The 20785-nt window shown below is 41.1% G+C and overlaps 2 protein-coding genes across 2 annotated transcripts; one reads left to right on the top strand and one right to left on the bottom strand.

The window, feature by feature from the left end:
• Positions 1-540: 540 nt before the first annotated feature.
• On the top strand, positions 541-8599 carry chst12a (carbohydrate (chondroitin 4) sulfotransferase 12a). Its single transcript, XM_086288691.1, has 5 exons — positions 541-689; positions 3331-3852; positions 4469-4621; positions 4775-4954; positions 5328-8599. The coding sequence occupies exons 2-5, from the start codon at positions 3487-3489 to the stop codon at positions 5874-5876; spliced, it is 1248 nt and encodes a 415-aa protein (XP_086144817.1). The 5' UTR covers positions 541-689; positions 3331-3486; the 3' UTR covers positions 5877-8599.
• A 3558-nt stretch (positions 8600-12157) lies between these two features.
• On the bottom strand, positions 12158-19618 carry c1qtnf6a (C1q and TNF related 6a). The gene is made up of 3 exons (XM_086288692.1): positions 19141-19618; positions 15490-15672; positions 12158-14427 (listed from the first exon to the last, which is right to left on the bottom strand). Exons 2-3 carry the CDS (start codon positions 15662-15664, stop codon positions 13874-13876), a joined length of 729 nt encoding a protein of 242 aa, XP_086144818.1. The 5' UTR covers positions 15665-15672; positions 19141-19618; the 3' UTR covers positions 12158-13873.
• Positions 19619-20785: the final 1167 nt, after the last annotated feature.

Below are 20785 nucleotides of genomic sequence, written 5' to 3'. Positions count from 1 at the left end.
TAAGAGGACAAGAGCGGCGAGGTCTATCGCGATAGCTTAATTTCTCTATCGAGTAAAAGTTATATCGCGATACATATCGTTATCGTTCTATCGCCCAGCTCTAGTTATAGTACATTTATGAGAACACAGGGGCCTAGGAGCGGGGTGAAATATGTGATGCTGATTGAAAACAGATGATTTTGTGTGTGTGTGAGGGGGATGCAAAGTAAATCAGCTGCTCTGTGGGGGCTCCTTGCTACGTTGGAAGTCACAGGATGAAAAGAGTTCACAAATAACTGGATTTTAACCGCATCAGCCCGAGGCAACGGAAATAATCACACGTACCCACGAACACATTTACTTAGGATCATTCTTAGGGTCTTATTTCGTGTGTTTGAGAGGAGGGTGACATTTAGGATTGCAGGTACAATATGTTATTTTCAGTACTCTGCTCCTGTGGGAGGTTGGGAGGGAGGGTGGAGAGGCTGTCTCCATAAATCATCCCCGAGCAGAGACACGGTATGCTGGAGCTGACCCAGAAAAGTGAATTTTTCCCTTCGTGCGCTCAATCTGCAGAAAGCTCAGCTTGTGAACTCTCGCGGTGCTTTGGGTGCTCGCGCTCCTCCAAGAGGACAAAACAAGAAAAAGCGGCTGGCAGCACAGACAGGTTCAGCTGACGAGGCGCTGGGAGCTAGTGGACACAGAGCGAGGTGAGAAATGTGTGTTTTTCCCACGTCGTTCCTGTCGTTACATAGAAATCTTTAAAGTAACGCAACGTGTCGGCTCTTATTAAGCAGCTAAACAGTTTTGCGCTGACCTTTTCTCCAACGCCGAGGACTACTTTAACACCAAGACACACCGCTAGGCACACTATCAGCCCGCCTTTGGCTTCTCTTCATTATTTCTCACGAAAAAAACCCGATAAAGGACAAACAGCTGCACGCGACGCTTTAATTAACCGAAACCCCCTCGCGGAGAGCTTTCCGGCGCGAGGAACAACCCGTTCCCGCGGAGCTGCTTTCGCGTCAAAGGCTACATTGTGTCCGGTCTGGCATCCGCTGGAGGCGGCTGCGGACAGGACGGAGTGATTTATCTGCCGCTCGGTCTACCGGCACACGGCTTTGTCTTTGGTTTACACCGGCGGGGTTACACCGGCGGGGACGTGCCGAGAAATAAAACAAACGCGAAAGAGTTTTGAAGCGACTGTTTAAATCGCTCAGAGGAAATGTTTCCAATAAGTCCGTCTAAAATCCAAAGCTTCAGCCTCCTGTCCACGGATAACAGTGCTGACTTGAATGAAAGAAATAACCACACATATTTTTCACAAGTTTTCTTAGACTTAACCAACTTGTTTAGGCATAAAAATGAAGGAAATATAATATTAATGAACAGATTTGGGTAGTTTAAATAGCATAAGCTTCATATGTGAGTTCTTATGTGGAAATCGTGGCCTCCTTGACATTCAGTATCCAATCGAAAAGATTTGGTAAATGTACTCGTATGAATGTGAATTTGAATGTGAATTTCTTGTTGTGCTGTTTGAAATGCACCAAAAAAATTCCACACAAACATACAGCGCAAGAAGATGAAGAAAATCCAGCGGATTAATTATTCAACTAATAATAATAATAGTAATAATAATAGTAATAATAATAAATCACAACATTTACAAAATTCACAGCAAAAACAACGCATATGAGTAACATGACTAGAAAGTAGGCAAGCTAGGAATATGAAAACATAACATAACAATACATATAAAATTAACAAATTATCAAACAAAGAAAGTTAAGTGCTATTTCTTCTATTATTATTTAGTAATGATGATAACCCGGTGTGGCTTATTAATTTATGTGCTTTTTTGTGGCAGCACGGTTTTTTCTAATGTGCTCGATCAGTTGTGAGTTTTTTTTAAATTATTTGATAGACCTTTATATATTTCTGTGTGTCAGATCTAGACCTAGAAGTACTGTAGCTGTGGTTTCAGAAAGTGTGCCTCTGATATGTGGTGCAGCAGAAGTAAAGTGCTATGAGACAGAAATACTGATTGGGGAAAAAGAAGAAGTATGTCAGAACTGTACTTATTTAGCGGAATTAATGTACGCTCATTTAGTGACTGATGAACTTAATGCATTTGGGCTTATGATGTATATTATAGAACAGCAGTTAATTTGTTTGTGCACAGAGAAGTGCCATCTGCAGGCCGCCGAGTAGGCTGATGATGACTTTCCATGTCAATGGACCCCTCTTAGCTTCAGGAAAGAGGAAATAATATGAGGACTGTTGCAGAGAGCTCCAATTTTAGACGTGCGTAGGAATGGAAAGTAACGCCCTGCGACTTTTAAACTGAACATGAAGGAGCAGATAGACTGGCGGTGGATTAAAACACATGAATTGCGGCTGAATTAAGTCACGGGGAGGACAGATCCTTTATGTATTCCATCACTTCCAGGCTGTTTTTTTTCCTGTAGCTATAGAAACAAACCCATTTTGTGCATCACTTGAAGACATAGGGCTTCAGTGTGTTTTGTACATGCAGACTACATCGTGGTCGGGTATGTAAAATATTTGGTGTTGACCTTTTTCACTGTGGGCTTTTACTTCATTACTCACTATTAACGTGCTGTGCCCTAATCAGCTGGAAAGCTGCTATGGATACAGCTGGATACTTGTGCAGTGCAAAACTTTTATGGCGTGCAGAGCCTCCTAAAATGGAAATATTTGACAACCACTCGTGATTTTACTGCAGGGAGTGGGAGTGAGGTCAGCTCCGAGCACTGACAGAGAGATTGAGTGCGCGCCTCGTCAAAAAAGCAAACTCAATAAACTGTCATGCTCGCTTGAGTTTGCTTTAGATTTCAAGTTCTTACTAATAGGAGAACCAGAATACCTTAGTAGGTTGTCATTTTACTTTAGCATCAACGTGTATGCTTTAGTAGGTTCGCTTAAATGTGGGGAAAAGTGGAAAAACAGTGAAAAGAGAGACGAAAGGAAGGGGATTATCCTATGAAAGATTTATTGTTGCATTTAAAAAAAAAAAAAATTGTCAGATTTTTTTTTTGTCAGATACTTTGAATCTTTTCACTGTATGAAAGTAAAATCATTAGAAAGCTTCTGTCATCCAGACTGCAGTTCTGTGCTTTTTAACCAGACTTCTTTTTTGAATTTGCAAAGCAACAAAATAATTAATTTAATAAATTATTGTTTCTGTGTTAGTGTCAGAACAGGTGTTGAACCCTGTACTCCAGCTGGACATTAAAGACACGACTATGCTTTCTGTGTGTTTGTGTGTGTGTAGGTATGACACAGAGGTGAGTTTATTGATGTTTGACCCCTTCTTCTCTTGTGCAGCGCGCTCCTGCAATGCACCAGCACCACAATAAGTCTGATGCTACCACAGACTCCGTGCATCTATCGCCATGGTGAGACAGAGAGGGAGAGAGAGAGAGAGCGCTCCTGGACCTTGACTCTGTTGCCATGGTGACCCTGTAGCAAGCAACAGTCACCATGGGAACGTCCAGGATGTTCCGCATTTTTGTAGTCCTGGGCTCGGCCTTTATGATCCTTCTGATCATCATCTACTGGGACGATGTCGGTGCCTCCCATTTCTATTTGCACACTCCTGTCTCCCCGGGCCCCAAAGTCCCACACCCCGTTCCCCAGAAGAGGCCACAGACCTCTCGAGCCCCGTCCTTCCTGTCGGACATCGATGCCTTTGTTAACCAGTTCTTAGAGCCGGGAACTGGTGAGCCCACTGACGCTGCCCCGGCTGACACAAGCAACCAGTCAGAGAAAGCAGAGGAACGATATATACCGCGGCGGGAGTGGAAGATTCACCTGACTCCACTGGCTCCAGAGCTCCGTGACAGACAGGTTAACTCAGTTTTTATTGTTGTTAGTAGTAGTAAATGTTTACTAGTTGATTAAAAGTTTTACTGCTGGCATTTTGAGATGTCTTAGCAGGAAAAGCACAGTTGCTGCACAAAAAATGAATCATTCTGCGTGCCGGTTTCTTGCTTCTTCAATGAGATGACTTAAATAGAGTCACTTAAGTTGTTCTTATTTCCACCTGTGTGCCTTCTCCCTGCTCCAGCACATCCAAATGTCTGTCATGTAACAAAGTCCAGTGAGGAAATCTGTACTAATGAGCAGAACCTTCACATTTCTGGGCTGTGAGTAGTTGACAGGAGCAGAGCTTCTAATTGAGACAGTGTTAACCTAGTCGCAGATTTAAGAAATTCAAACTGGCATTAAAGAAAAAGAGCCTGTTATAACTATAATCACGTGTGACAGCAGTAACCTTAAAGGCACCCACAGAGGTTGATACTGTTGATACTTCTTGCTGTAGATATAATTTTGGTTAATATCCCTAAATATGTAAATGAAGGAGCAAAAGCTCCCCAGTCAGTGAGCAATGTCTGAATATGAAGTATTTATAACCTCAGTTGGTAATTGTTAATTTTCCTGTGCTTCACGAATGGAACGATAGGAGCAGAGGCGGAGGTTGCTTCAGGAGATGTGCGCCAATGACAGCATCTTATTTCATGGCAAAAACCGTTCATTTGACGACATTCCCAACAAGGAGCTGGATCATCTAATCGTGGATGACAGGCATGGCATTATCTACTGCTATGTTCCCAAGGTATGCAGACACATGCTCCTGTAAAACTTAATAAGGCACATGTAACAACGGCATACATGGTTCCCTCCTGTCAGTGGTCACACGCTCATAGACAGTGTGTATCTGCCTGTTTCACTGTGACATCTGAGTGGACAATAAACTTTCCCTTCTCAGGTAGCGTGCAGTAACTGGAAGCGCATCATGATAATTCTCAGTGAAAGCCTGCTGCAGGAGGGCGTTCCTCAGAGAGACCCCCTGGCCATCCCCAGGGACCTGGTCCACAACAGCAGCATGCACTTCACCTTCAATAAGTTCTGGAAACGTTATGGCAAGTTTGCAAGGCACCTCATGAAGGTCTGTCCAAATTTCCCACCTTCTTGTTCTCTGTATGGTAGTAAAAAAATATAATTTAACTTGGTAAATATGCTGTTGATTTATTTTTTTATCTTTTGATGAATTTTCTTCGAGCTACCTGGAATGTGTTCTGAACCTTCTACCTCAGTTAGATGTTTATTCTGTTTTATATAAGGCCCTTCAATGTTATGGGGATGCATGACTGATCTCTCACAGAGACATTATTGATGCAGCACAGGAAGATGAATACTGCTCTCTGCTCTGCTCTGTTCTTTTTTTTTTTTTTTTTTTTTTTTCACCTTTACAGTTTTGAAATGCACATGTGTGTATTCAATAATTGAATGTTAAGAAAACTGTAATTTATTTTTCCCAGGTGAAGCTGAAGAAGTACACCAAGTTCCTCTTTGTGCGCGACCCTTTTGTCCGTCTCATTTCTGCCTACCGGAATAAGTTTGAGCTACCCAATGAGGACTTCTACCGACGCTTTGCGCAGGTCATGCTGCGCCGCTACGGCAACCAGCCGACGCCTCCTGCTTCTGTGGATGAAGCCTTTTCTTTGGGTATCCATCCCTCTTTCTCCCACTTCATCCAGTATCTCCTGGACCCTCAGACAGAGAAGGACATGCCCTTCAATGAGCACTGGCGGCAAGTGTATCGGCTTTGTCACCCATGTCAAATTCAGTATGACTTTGTGGGACACTTAGAGACGGCAGAGGAAGATGCTGAGCACTTGCTGCGACTGCTGCGGGTAGACAACGTGGTGGAGTTTCCCACCTCCAGCAGGAACCTTACAGCCAGCAGCTGGGAGTCAGACTGGTTCAGCACAGTTCCAGTAGAGGCACGCAGGGAACTGTACAAGCTGTACGAACCTGACTTCAGGCTGTTTGGATACGAGAAACCAGACTCACTCATCAATGAGTGACTCGTGATTCTACTGAGCTGATGAAGCCACGCAGACAAGATGTGTTTTTGTTTTTTTTATTAAATGTTGACCCCAACCACAGTGACACATCCCTCCTTCTTCTGGGTTGTGCAGATGTTTTCTCCAGTGTTGCTTATGCTAAACTAAACGTCTAGACACTCAATCTTCTGAGGAAGCACACTAATGAGTCAAAGCCATTATCAGTTATGGTTTTTCTCAACAAAGCTAACAAGAAGCACAGAGGTTAGACATGAACAAACGGATAAAGTGTGTTCAGTGTAGTCCTTAAAGAGGACCTATTGTGTTCTCTCCTTATTTTCTTTCATATATGTGCTGTTACAGTGGTGGATGCTGATACGAAACGTGGCCAAAGTTTCAAACCCTTTTCAAGCCCTAATGTTTAATTTCAAACTGTGTTTTTTGTCTCTTTTTCCTACTCTTGAATCTGAATGACATCAGTGGGAGCAGCTATTCCTAATGTTGGTTGTCTCATAGCCAGCTGCTCCACCCCTCTGCTGCTCGAACCTCCTGTCTACAAAGGGCAAAACCAATCAGAAGAAGAAAGCTGGCTTAAAGGGAGGTGAAAGGAGGTGAACAGCAGATGAGCTGAGGTTCTTCACCGAGGCCCAGTTGTTTTTTTTTTTTTTGGCTTAAACTCTGAATCGTGCGTAGTTGTGGCAGTAACATGTCCCCTTTAATTCAAAACTCCATGCTGCGTGTGCTGCAGTCTCATCTTTGATGTCCCCTTCATGCCTGCCATTTGTGGCCACAGTTGTGTTGTGACTAACTGTGATGATCAGAGAGGCTTCTGTAGTGCGACGTTTGAAAGATCCCACCTCTGCGGGGGCACGGAAACCATGCTCGTTGTGATGCTAGCACGGCTGCAGCAGTTTTGGAAATTTTGGCCTGCTTTAAAAAAAAAAAAAAAAAAGTCTGCTTGCTTAGTTTTAATTGTAGTTCCTTTAATTGTAGGTCAGCTTATTTATTTCACATTGTAAAAGTGCAACGTTTATGTTAAGCATGAAAGGGATTTTTCTGTTGAAAATGCATACTAATGACAGTTCAGTTATACCTCATACACGGACATGAAGAATATGTTCATGTTGCTAACTCTTACAGAGAAAACCCTGCTGCTTTTTCACACCTGGAACATTTGCATGGCCCATTAAATGATACCAACAGTTTATTCTGACAACATTTTAGCTGCTTGCTTTATTTTAGCAGTTTCAAAGCATGATGTAGCCTCATCGTACAGAAGCACAGCAGCTCCATTAGGCAGCACAGCAGGCAGATTAGTGGGATTTTAAAATATAAATCCCTGGTGTGAGGATTTTTTTTTTTGGTCTTCATAGTTGTACTTGTTCAAACGTGCCTCTGTGTATTTAAACAGTTTGTAAAGGGAACATTTTCTTTTGTTTCATGTTGTTGCCATCAACACTTGCTTGGTGTTTCCATGCACAGTGTACAGTTTTTAACACTTAATTATGCTGGGTAACCCTGAAGACTGCAACAGTGCCATAAAAGGCTGATGGGGTTGACGGGGGTAACCGGGGTGGTGTGGACACCCAACTTTGTGAACACGAGGCAACTTAGGAATTTCAAATTGATGCCATAGGTGATAACTGACCTCTTCTAAGGTCAGAGGTCAAGTTCTGAAAATCTTGTGAATGTGATAACTGAAGGAGGATACCATAGGTGCATCTAATAGGAGGCTGAGGGGGAGCATTGATAGGCAGTAATTTATTTACATTTTTTAAAATCTAAGGGCAGAATTTTCATGGGATGCATTGTTTTTGTAGCAAATGAGCTGAGCACATTATATGAAGCCAGCAAAACACAGTTTTCAGTTGTGCAACGCTACTGCGCTGCTGTGAGATGCATCGAGTTGGTTTGATGATAACATCAAAGTACAACTGTAACGTATAATGAGGCTATACTCGGCGCTAGCTGAAGGGCGAAGGCGTGAACACGGTTAGAGTCGGAGCTTCGCAGCATGAGGCTGGGTCAATTTTAAGGGAGAAAAGTGCAAAGGGAAGACAGTGCCTTTGGTTGCAAAAGTTTACACAGCAAAAAAAAAAAAGTATTTTTGTAGGACTTAATTTTTACTTAAATCCAAATACAGTAAGAGCTGTATGAAGCCACAGCAAAGTATGTTTGACGTGCTGGCCTGTGTTTATCGTGTGCAATCATCATTTGGGGGGGAAAAAGGAAACACAGGAGCCCTTTTGGAGAACCGTAAATGTCTTTATGTGTGAATTTGTATGAATTTGTTTCTCCAGCGTGCCTGTGTTTGGTTCAGACTGTATGTGAGGTCATGCTCTGTCCGACATTATTCTGCACGTTCTTATGTGTGTGCACTCACAAACACACACACTGAGTCAGTGTCGTTTCAATGCTTTTTGGTTTTTGTGCAACTGTGGGGTGTTGTTACTGTAAAAAACAACAACAAAATAATTAAAAATCTAATGTCATCTCAACATCATTGTTCTAAATATACAAAAAAAAGCTTGTTTGTATGAAGATAATGGAAAAAAACTGCATTTCAACCTTACTCGTGTTTTTTTTTTTTTTTTTTGCAAGTCAGTCATCTTTAACAAAAACAAACTTCTGTTCTTTGGTCTTTTTTTATGTGAGTGTTCACATTCATTCAGTTAAAAATGATATTTTTCATTTCTGTGAAAGTGCAAAGAATTGACTTTTATTTATTGGCAGAAATAAAAATCATGAATAAATGCTGCTTTCTTTTTTCAACGGGAGCCTTGAACACTTTGTTTACACGGCAGTGCAAAAACCATAGCGTACTTCATCTCAACTGATGTTAAAAACACAAATGTCATATTTGAACTTGATGGCACATTTTAGAAGTATTCATGTAGCTGGAATTCAGAGAAATAATGTTGCGGGGCAGGAAAGGTTAATCTGCTCTTCTTTAGTGTGATTATGTGCAATGCTAACATTAATCTACCAGACTGCGAAAGGTTACACAATGTAAAACACAACTATCACTTTGAATGAGAGCTGAGAATCGTGGTGAAAAACACATGGCTTGTAAGAGAATAACAGGAAACCAGTGCAGCCCACAAAAATGTTAACAGGAAATGCTGACCGTGTCTCCAGTGTGAACACTTCAGCTCGCCACTTGCTTTAGTTTGTTTGTGCTTGTATATGTTTGTGATTCATATCACAGGTGGGACAAGCACCTCTACTTTTATTCCTCAAGGTGTCAGTGTGGACAAGTTTATCACCATCTTCCAGTCATTTTGTCGTGGCTGCCAGTGCTGATCTGGGCACCTATATACTAGAGCAAACCTAAATATTCGTGGCTTTAGTTCAAACTGAAAAGACGAAAAGTGTACCATAAACATGGCATGTCTTAAATATGCTTCCTGATTATGCCCAGTAGATTATGTCAGGCAGATAAGGTGCTGTGATGTATGTGTGATTGGCTGGAAACCCACCTTGATGATATACCCTGACAACAAATCAACAAATCTAAGTTTAATGATGCAGGTTCCAGCTGAAGGACTGACCCTAGGGACACATGATGGTAATGTGAACAAGTGAATGGCAGAAAATAAATAGTTTAGATGAGTAGAAACAAATGAACAATAACCCGTTTTCTGCTTCTTTCATTTATTTTATATAACTCATGTCAGTCTGTGGGGACTGACATGAGTGGACATGAAATAAGACGGTCTCACAGTGAGAATTACATTGAACATGTGTCCAAAAAGACGTTCTTATCATTATTGTTGCTGACTACTATAAACAACATTCACTTTTTATTCCAGTCACGGAATAACCAAAGCTGGATAAGCAGTCACTGCTGTTAGATCATCAACAGCACGACCTTAAAGGTGGAACAGACTGTATATAAAAGATGGATGTAACCCCCATGACGTCACCCATGGTGAGTGAGGGTCATGCTGCGTTCCATTTGTCTCAGAAGTGAGAACTGGGAGTGATTTGACACAAGTGTGGAAAAACAGCACAACACCTGCTTTTGCTCTTCAAAACATCGCTGCAGTGCTTTCATGGATATTGGCTGGTCAGTGCTCTATGTATGGCTTATTTAGCGAGTCACAAATACACAACAGTGTATACACAACTTCAAATGGAGCGCACTGTTAGATTTAACCATGAAACTGAGGCCCACGGCACGCTCACTGCCTTATGACTTGTGAGTCGTGAGCAGAGATGGGCAGTAACGCGTTACTGTAATCTGATTACTTTTTTCAAGTAAGGAGTAAAGTAAGGGATTACTATTGCAAAAACGGTAATTAGATTACCGTTACTTTCCCGTAGGAACGCTGCGTTACTGCGTTACTAAAACCGTGATTTTTTTGCGAGAATGTCTCATGACAGTGACGTAAGCGAGTGCGACGTTCGTGACAGCAGCTGTGTGCAGATCAACAGTGGATCATGTATTGAGTGCGGGAGAGAGTATGAGCGTGCAGCGTTTAAAGCGAGGAAGCACTGACCTTACTTTGAGTTTGATTCCATAAAAAGTGACAAAAACATTAGCGTCCGTTGTGCGTGGGAAGAAAACTTTTTACAGCGAAAAAACACCCTAAACAAGCACCGAGTGCGCTACGGCATAATGGGAAACTCACAGAGAAACTCACGGATTCTTCAACTGACCGCTGCGGCACACCTGCACCAGAGCACACCTCCGCCTGCCCCACTCCTGCTTTACAGGTGAAAATAGAGCAACAGGACCGCTAGTCTTTGACTTTATTTATTTTCTGCTGTGTTTTACTTGCATCTATTTGAAAGACTGAGTGTAAACACAAAAAATATTTTATTTTATGTGCTGGAATGTGCAGAAAATAGGTTTAAATGTTAAACTAATTTCTTCAAGTTAGAGAATGTTGCAGATAATTTCATTTTTGCTTGATGCATAAAGTTAAAAGATTAAAACTGATAAAACAAGTTTAAAAAAAAGAGACTTTTCCATTTGATTACATTTTGTATGATGGATTATGCAGAAAAAGTAGAATTGGGCTGAAAAGGGCAGAAGTAATCAGTAAAGTAACTGGATTACTTTTTGGGGGAAGTAATCAGTAATTAGTTACTGATTACTTTTTTCAAGTAACTTGACCAACACTGGTCGTGAGTATACGCTGATTTATCCTGTTTTGTGACTCTAATAATGGTCATATTTACAACGTGAACCCAACTGTGACCTGAAATTAGTAACTGAGCACATAAAGTCATAATGAAAATGTTTATTCTCGTCACAGGGAAAGGAAAGTAACATTACTTATTTTTCTTTTAACAGCCTGATAAGTCTCCCCCTGCTGGCCATTAGAAAGAATGCAGGTTTAAAGCAATACGGCAATGGCTCACTTTTTAGTGTATACAGTTTAATTAATGCTTCATTCTCAAATATTACATTATGTATCAATGTTTGGAGTGCTTTTAATATTCAGATTAGTATTTGTGTTTTGTGCTGCATTAAGCTCTGCAGTCCAGAGGGCAGCGTAGTTTCATTTTCCTTCACAGCTTTAGTGACATAACTTTGTCGGGTTGTGTGTCTGCACTTCCCTTGTAATATCTAACGAATGCTATCAGGGAATTTCCTCAAACTGACACAAATGTTTATGTGGAATCCAGGACGATTTAAAAAGTTTTTAGTGGTTAGAAGTGAAGGTTTACTCAGATGAAATGATGACATCATAAAGGTTAAACATCGCAGTTTTGCAACAAAAAGACTTTTCTGGCTGTTATTTATCTGTTATTAATGCACGACTCAGGATTAGAAGGTGAGAGTTATTCATTTGCTGTCGTCTGGAGAATCAGTTTTCTCACTCGTTAGAGTGTCGAGTCATTTTAAACTATGACTGCCAGAGCTTAGCTATTTGTGTTTTTAATTTATTGGTTTTGCATGCATAAAAGATTAAAGTTAGCTGAAGATGTAAATCTTAGAAGGAAAGGAGAATACTTTGTAAAATATACATTTCCCAAACCCAAATTCAGCAGGAGTTCAGTTAGCACCGTGTTTTAGCAAAACTCACTAACAGCAAATCTTCCCAGTGAATGTCATATAAAATGCTTCTGAACACCAAATACAGATAATTTTTCATGTTAAATAAACAGATTGAGCCTGCATCTTTGTAAAGTTCATGCTTTGTTTAATGCATCTAGTTTTACACATCAGGGGCAGGAGTGATGGATTCCAAACCAAGACTTATTTGATATTTGATGGTTTAAAAACATGTCTGTGATTGAGAAACACAATGAAACTGCTTTGTGGGTTATAAAATGTTATATAATGCAAATTTTTCTTTTTTCTTTTTACTGTGGGGTTCATAAGAATATATTTACCTCTCTCATTTGGCAAATATGAAACTACAGCTGCCAGCTTAGCTCAGCACAGTGGAAACAGTCCCCCCACCTTTAGGTAAGGGTAACAGAATCTGCCCACAGTCACCTGTAAAGCTAACTAATGTGCATGTTTCACATTTGTGAGAGCTAAGACTAAGCACCATCTCTTACAGGCAGGTGTGGGCAGTCATTTTTTTCCCTTTATGAGCACAGCTGAAAGCAATGAATCTGTTTGATTGACGCTGGATCAGTATAAGAGTCGTTGGTGCAAGGAGGTGATGCGACTGATCGTCTTGGTTTTCCAAAGTCAGACTGACTTTGGCTTTGAGCCCCCGGCTGAAGAAAAGAAGGGCTTATGTTACACTCCTGTCAGAAGCTCAAAGCAGACCCTGCAACCGTATCCTGTGATACCTGTTGAAATGTGAATCTAATCTAAAGACAGATTTCAGGGCCTAGGCTATTGCACACCTATTGTTTGATGTATCCTGTTTTAAATGGTTTTATTTTTTCCTCCCTGAGATAAAGATATTTAATTCAAGTTTTTCTTTTTCTTTTTAATAGTGATACAGAGCATTGCCCTTGTAGATACCAATCTGGTGTGGTTTTAGGGTTGCCAAACCCTGTTTTTTTCTTTGCTTTTTTTGGTTCTAGACCGGCGATATCAAACTCATTCTATTGAGCCACATGCAGCCCGCTTTGATCTTTGGGTCAAAGCGGTCAAACGACATAATAATTGTGTAAAATGACACAAAATTTGACGATAGTTCATTGCACACACTGTCCTATAATTATTGTTATTCATTTAGAGTGGACTTAGTGGAACAACAGGAACGTTTCCTGTCATTTAATTGTTTATCTGTTAGTTAAAAACTTTTCTTATTGATAAAGACTGCCCACCCCCATTGCCAGTCTTTATCAATAAGAAAAGCTGTAAAACTTATGGAAATACAGTTAAAAGTTAAATATTTATGCACTCCTTACATTTACTAAAGCCGTCCAGTGGGCCGGAATCGAGTCTTCGCTGGGCTGATTCTGGCCCCAGAGCCTTATGTTTGACTAGACAGTGGAAGTGCTGCAGAGAGCTGGTGTGGTTTTTCTCACTGCTTCTTGCATGCAGTGCAGTAGATCTAAGCGGTAGAGGCCACTTGAGACTTCTTGACAGATCTCGCTGTTTTTTCTGTGCAGTTGACGTGTGAACATGTGGTGATTGTTTTTTTTATACTTACTGCAGAAAGCACACTGCCCATTTTATTTAGTTAGGCCACTCACTGCTGTGCAGTATTTAAATTATTTAATATTTAACTCATTATTTGTTGATTTCGTTAAATGTATTGTTTTGTCTTCTTAAATCGGTGACGACTTCATATTATCTTAATATTAATATTGAAATTTTGAATCTGAATGCGCGTGTATGGCTCTTCTTGAACCTAAAATTAGTATAAATTTATACTAGTAAAACAAATGTTTTAACTTTATACTATTAACAAAGTGTCATTGGGTTTTACAGTGTTGTGTGGATTTTTTTCAGCCCACCAGTGAAATCTGGTAAAGCTAGGAGTCTTTCTTTTTATATAAACATTTTGATCTTGTTGAGTATGTGTTTATCTACAAGGACAGTTTTGTGGTAAATTGCTTTCGAGCTCGACCGGGTACAGTAATACTCGGCCGATTCATTCCTTCTCTTCACTGGGCTTGATGAGGTATCCACTGAACGTTATGTAGATATCTACATCGTCACTGTAAATGGCGTTCTCTCTCTCCCTCTTGTACAGGCGGACCCACACCTCATCGTTCAGCTCCAGCTCCAGCATCAGGCTCTGACTCTGCATGATTGAGCGGTCGCTGGGCTGAGCGTACACAATCGCCCGCTCTGTGTCGTTCTGCATTATGTGGAGGTACGTCTCCTTGAAGTTCCACGTGTGGATGTTGACGTTGAAGAAGTAGATGCCTGGGATGTGGCAGACGAACGTTCCCTTGAACATGTTGAAGTGGTCGTCGAGGTTAACGAAGACCGTGTCGAACACAAGTGCCTGATAGGAGTCCAGGCTGTGAAGGGATTTTCGACGGCCAACGGAGAAAGCAGAGTACTGGACTTTGCAGGGGTCTCCTGGGAGACCAGCCTGACCCTTAGAGCCTTTTGATCCCGATGGCCCAATAGAGCCTGGAGGTCCTTCAAGTCCAGCTTTGCCTGGTGTGCCTCTCTCACCACGGTCTCCTTTGTCACCTAAAGTGAAAATAATTACACGACAGTATGAGATCATTTTTAAAAAGTCCAAAACCCAGAACAGTCGTTTGATCCTGTTTGAAACTCTACCCATAGATGGTAGAATCATGCCCTTCAGAAAAATGGTGAGGATGAATTTAGCAAATAACATGTGTGATACTGTCATGTCACCAAGGAATGCTTCCAGCACCTTGCTGAATCTGTGTCATGAAGAATTAAAGCAGTTCTGAAGGGAAAAGGGCAAACCAGTATGAACCTGGTGGCCAGTGAAGTTGAAGCAGAGCTTTTAACATGAATGCCGTTGGGGGGGGGGAATTGAACTAAAAGTACATATAAGAAAACTGTCATCTTGCAAATGAAAGAGCTTTGCAAAGAAAGCTGGTCTAAAATTGTCTTTGAGGCTGTCGGATAATCATCCAAAACCTGCAATATGTTCTGTGAGTGGTGTGATGCTTCCTTCTGATGCCAATGACCAGCTTGCTTTATCATAACAAAGAGCATCATGTTAGCTGATGTCTGTGCTTGAAAAAATAAAAACAAACAAAAAACAGGTAACTGGATTTATTTAAGTTTTTGAAGACTTTTCACCTCTAATCTAAAAACTATATTTGCTGATATTTTTTGTTGAATAAAGTATTGAAATAAATAGTTTTCCCTCGCCGTCCATCATCTTTATCTATAGTCTCAAACACGACCAAATACTTCAGCACAGCCATACTTTCTGTTTTTGCACATTATACAGTGTAGAAACACTGGGCCTGTTGTGTTGTCTTTGGCTCGGTTGTCCAATGACCTGCATGGCTTCATAAACATGTTGCCTTCACTCTTTTTTTGTTGCCATAAATTCCATCCCAACATAACTCTTTATAAAACAAGACCTCTCCTTAAATTTCAAATACACATGTGTTTAAAAGTGTTTTTCCCCCCAAAATTCTGGCTTTATTGTGAAAACCTGTGAGTCTGCAGATGTTCTACTACATATATTACACAGGTTCACACAGAAAAATGATTTGGTGCTTGGTGACTTGACTTGACCTCAGATGGCTGCTATAGATGTGTTACCTTTCAGAATGGTCATGTTGATATATGTGCGGACCTCAGGGGCATAACTACTTGGCTGGGCGCCGCTGCCCTCTGCTGGCTCCAGGTGATCACAGCAGTGTCTGCAGGGGACTGGAGGAGGCACCGTGGCCACCAGGCAGGACAAGGACAGGAGCAGGAGGAGGATGCCCGACATGGCTGTAACTAAGGTGAGAGCAGAGAGTTAATATCTGCTGAAAAGGGACTCGAGAGACTTTTCTATATTATCTGGAATTTGTGTGTCATCATCCTGGTGGTGTCCTGGTGACACTCACTGTAGCAGAGTTTCATCATCCAGTTTCCCAGACGTATGTTAAGTCTGCTTGTTGGCTCAGACTCAGCAAAGACCTTCAGCGAGAAAGGTTTCTAATCCTGGATTATTCCACGTCTGGGAACTTGAGCCTGCACTTCTAGCTGTCTTTTTACTTTCTGAACGCGATAAGTCGCACAAAGCATGTAAGATAAAGTCATGAAACTTTACCAGTTTGTAGCTGAAATCAAAATGAAACCCAAGTGGTGTAATCACATAGCGAGATGGCCTATATGTGGGATGTCAGTTGTTGGACAGCTGCTTTGAAAGTGAGATAATGATGTCAGAAGCTGGAAAAAGAAAGAGGAATCTGAAGCAGTGAGCCAGCAAAAACATGCATCAACCTGGGAAGAAAAATCAGGAGACTGGAACTGTGGAAAAAAAAATCAAGTAAAGCTTTTTGTTTTTTTCAAGACAGTCAGTAAGTTTGAATATGAGTTGACCAGGCAGCCCAGCGGCCTTTTAATGGTCAGTTAAATGTGATTCTGAGAGTATACCTCAATAATAATAATGCTGTTAATAAAAACAAAACTGGGCTTTCTGGTATAGTCATGCCAAACCAGATGTTTCTCTGGCCATATTTTACCATGACTGCACAGCCAGCTAGACAGTGGCCAACAGGAGTTTGAGACTGGGCATGCTAGTTTTGCCTCATAAACACCTGCTCCTCTTACTTCCTGCGTACTTTAATCACTTCTTCTACAAACCAATCTTTGTAGCTGGTTTTTGTTTTAATCTCACCATCTGTACCATCCACAGCTGCAGAATTTCTTTCGAAAAAAAACTCTATTCACAGACTGGCCTACATATAAACAGATGTAGCAGGAACTACCGCAGACACTGTTTGCGGTAGTTGCTGCTACAGTGTGTGTCACCAGAACCAACATTTTTCCTCCATGACAGACTCGCAAATGAGCAAATGAATGAGAACCAGCTGCTTAACCTAGTCATTGTGTGTTATCCACAGAGATTTAACATTGCAAAAGGAATCTGGACTGCAAGAACCATAAATCGTTTGAAAAATGACCCTGGGCTTTTTTTGTTTTCAGATAGCAAACTCTGGAGAACTGGGGGATAGGTGATGGCCGTCTGCCAGACTCTCTGTGTTCAGAACAGGGTGTACTGCTGTGTTTATAGGACAGCTCGGTCCATAACCACAGTTGCATCCTTTACACACAGGTGGCTGCTCAGCTAAAGACCACGAACGCAACCTCTGCACGCTCTTAAAAATAACTTGCTCTTGTTGTTTTGCTATAATCAAGAGAAGAAACAAAGTAAGAGCCACCATGAAACAAAGTAAGTCTGTAATGCGCCTTAGCAGATATGAAATGCCGGTATCCACCTTCACAGCGGCCGATATTTTCCGAATGTTTACTTGGCACCCTCAGGAAAGGGTTCTCGTGTAACGCTGTATCACATCGTACGGGTTTTCCTGAAATGTTACATTCACATTTATTTGCATATTTCTATGGGACATTACTCTTAATAATCATAGGGGCAAAATAGAGGCGCAACCACAGAGTACTTGAGAAATGCCATCAAAACATCAGGACACTATCAGATGCAGAGTCAAAATTGTGTATAAAATGCATGTTTTTAAGGTGAAGACTTGGATTAAGACTTCACAACAAAAACAGGATTTTTGTAAACGGAACTAATAATTTGAAAATGCTATTTAACCCCCCCCCCCAATTATTTATTTATGTTTTTGCCTTGAATTAATCCTGATAAGGACTTAGTTTTCAGGATTCAGCTGTGTCTAACTCTCTTTCCTTTTCTTTGACAGTCCATTTCAAAGGGACACTTTCCTAAATGAGAGAAGCAGGAGGTTTTCTGTGTCTGAGTCATATTTTAGCACTTATGTGTCCACCTTTGTGCTACAGACAGCTCTGAGAGGGTTTGAATGGTTGAGTTGCAGTTGATTAAACTAAAGGTCATCTTTTTTTGTTCACCAAATCCAAAAAGTAACAGAGTCCAAGGGTAAAATGATGAAAACACAAGAAGAAAAGAAGCAAAAGAACACGGAGAACAAAACAGGAACAAAAACTGATGACACGACAAGAGCAATAAGAAGGACAGGGCTATTTATACACCGAGGACTAATTGGGAGAAGGTAAAGAGGGGAGGGGAATGAGACGCAAGTTAATGTAATCAAGACAACCAGGACAAACTGGAAGTTTCAGCCAAAACAAGATGACTCACTCCAAACATGAGACAAGCAAACACTGGAGGACAAAAGTTAGCACAGAAAGATGAGCCAGAGGGTGGGGATGGCAGAGAAACACCAAGGACACTCAAAGTACCCCTAATAAAGATCAAGAGCAGAAGCAAAAATAAAGAATAGAGAATGAAAAGCAGGAATGAAAAGTCCAAACACAAAAATCAAAGCACAACAATAACAGGATAACCTGAACTCAAATATATTTAGGGAGAATTCAAAATCCAGAACAAACACGATGAGGAAAATCCTCTCAGACCACCTCTGTGAGCAGTCTAATAAAACCGATAAAAACCATCCCCATGGTGTGAGGTCAGCTGACTTCAGGAGTTCTAACAATAAAACTATGACTCCATCCTACAGTTCGTCTGTCTGAGGTGCAGAAAGCACCATATGCTTGGAGCAATTCATAGTTACGTAACGCTAATCAGGGGTTGGATTTAGCGCTATGTGGGTAAATGTGCACTGTTTTGCAGATCTTTAGGAGTCTCACATAAATTCTGCTGATCTGCTGCTTCAAATTAAATAAAGTAGAAAGCAACAAAAAACAAAACAAACGCTCCTTTCCCAGGTTACAGGTTACATTATTGGTCATTTGTGCTTAAACTTGAATTTATAATAATTGATTGTGATTATAGATTGATGATTCCCCCCACCCACCCTCACCCCGACTGCCTGAATGGTGTTTTCTTCCTTTCTCACAGTGGAAATGTGCTGCTTGCTTGTATTTGGGTCCTTCTGGGATTTACCCAGATGTTTGACATGGCTCACGCTCTGACCAAGGGTATTACATAAGATTTTCTCTTTTTTTCTTTCTTGCGGAAATCTCTACTTGAACTGGAAACTTGTAAATCAAACGGGATTTTCTCCTAATATCACGATGAAAGGCATGTTTACATACCGATGCTTCTTATTTCATAGCATCCATAAGTACATGCAGTTATTATGCTGGCTGTGTAGTTCACACTGCAGCATTATACAAGTTAAAGCCAAACTGTAGTTAGTGAAGCCTCCGTGCTTTCTAGCAGACTGTCATGCATCACAATCTCACATCACCGCCACAGCGCTCCCATGCAGCCGACTGATCTCTATCTGAATGACTCACCTCGTTCACGTCTGCACTGCCGCTTCACACCGCTCAGAAGACGGGGACGGAGGAGGGGGAAAGTCCTGAGTCAGCAGCTCCCTCCCTCCTTCTCTCTCTCTGTCTGGACCTCTTTGTGAATTAGATGTGAAAAGTTTCCTATAGAAAGGAAGTCCTTCTTTTCTCCCTGACCCCTCCTTCGTGGAGCAAGTATCAGTCCGTTCATCTGACAGTAAAAGATGCTCAGTGATCCGGATCTGAGTTTTTTCCCCCCCTGAAACATAAAACTGATGAACATGTGAAGCACCTAAAGCCTTTCATTTGCTCAGAGTTGTATCCCCAATCTGCCAGATGCTAATTAGGATCAAACAACACGCCTTGTTAAAGTTTAGCAGCACAACTTAATGATGATAATACCACCAGCAGCAGCTGGTATGTTTAGGGAAAACTCTTCATATCCTCTAGGGTGTGAGCTTCCGCTGCTGAATATCTGCAAACTTCCAGACCTCTCATCAGGCGCAGCTGCCAGAAGAAAGAGAGGGAGAGCAGAGAGAGCAGGAGTATAAAAAAAGAAGGAATGTCCTAAAGCTTAAGTAACCTACCGTCATATTGTGTATTATATCACATGAAAGGGCACGGAGAGAGCTGTACAACACACTTTTTATATATTCAACTTTACAATGACACCAGAAAGTTTTTCAAAATTACACACAGCATGAATAGATCTTAAAGTCTCAAGTTTTTACATCTTATAGAAGCTAAAGATTTCAGCCAGTCTCGCTTTAATCATATGGGTAAAGATAATAAAATACACCATTTTAGTATGTAATGCTTAAAGGTCATAGGTCAAAAGGTCAGACATCACCACGTTGTTATAAAAACAGGCACAGTTCGTGTTTCTGTTATCTTTATAAGGACCAAGAATAATAAAAACATCATAAAATATAAGATTGATCAGGTACAAGCAGATTGGATTTATCTGCCAGAGCCAGTTCACTTTCTGTCAAGACGAATCCCAGAATGGCTGCAAAGCCCGAAGGGCGCTGACCAGAGAGTCCTCAGTGAAGGAGCGACTGGAGCTAAAGCTTAAAATAACCACTTTGCTGTTAATTGAAGTTGTTTTTTTAAATATAGGATTGATTTAACATTCAAAGTGAAATGAAACAACCCTTTCTTCTTTCGTCTTTTTCATCATTTCATGCGCACAATGAAAACTGGCACCAAATTTAGAAAATGATTACATGTTTGAGCCTCATTCTTCAGCTTGGAAACAAGTCCATGTCTCTTCAGTTTCAGGCGACATGCTATGTTACGTCAAAGGTCTTTGTTTTTTAAAATACCTTTACAGTCAATGCAGCTCATGGTGATTTATCACCAGTGATGGGTAACGGCGTTGCTAACAGCGTTACTTTTTTCAGTAACGAGTAATCGAACTAATTACTATTCCTATCGTTACAACGCCGTTACAGTTACTAACAAGAAAATGCGATCCGTTACTATTTTTCAACAAACAGACGGTTGAAGCTGTGTTCAGCTTACAGCATCTTATATCAGTTGCACGGAAGTAGCTGTAAGTAATCTGGACGTTACAGCTTTAAGCAGCTGCGCGCTCCCGCGGGCGGTAATCACGATCACTTTTTGGCGCAACACCTGGAGCTAAGGGGGC

Source organism: Aulonocara sp. 'chitande type north' Nkhata Bay, linkage group LG4, assembly GCF_057382095.1.
Source record: "Aulonocara sp. 'chitande type north' Nkhata Bay isolate Kocher_YH1m ecotype deep benthic linkage group LG4, A_spYH_male_GT1.1, whole genome shotgun sequence".
In the NCBI taxonomy this organism is placed as follows: Eukaryota; Metazoa; Chordata; class Actinopteri; order Cichliformes; family Cichlidae; genus Aulonocara; species Aulonocara sp. 'chitande type north' Nkhata Bay.
This window is presented reverse-complemented; position numbering and strand designations above follow the sequence as displayed.

Excerpts from the sequence above, each read along its gene's own strand:
- c1qtnf6a (XM_086288692.1), bottom strand. The coding sequence starts at position 15,664 with ATGTCGGGCATCCTCCTCCTGCTCCTGTCCTTGTCCTGCCTGGTGGCC. Across the intron at positions 14,428-15,489 it reads CAACATGACCATTCTGAAAG|GTGACAAAGGAGACCGTGGT; the intron begins GTAACACATCTA and ends TTTTCACTTTAG.
- chst12a (XM_086288691.1), top strand. The coding sequence starts at position 3,487 with ATGGGAACGTCCAGGATGTTCCGCATTTTTGTAGTCCTGGGCTCGGCC. Across the intron at positions 4,622-4,774 it reads TCTACTGCTATGTTCCCAAG|GTAGCGTGCAGTAACTGGAA; the intron begins GTATGCAGACAC and ends TTCCCTTCTCAG. Across the intron at positions 4,955-5,327 it reads TTGCAAGGCACCTCATGAAG|GTGAAGCTGAAGAAGTACAC; the intron begins GTCTGTCCAAAT and ends TATTTTTCCCAG.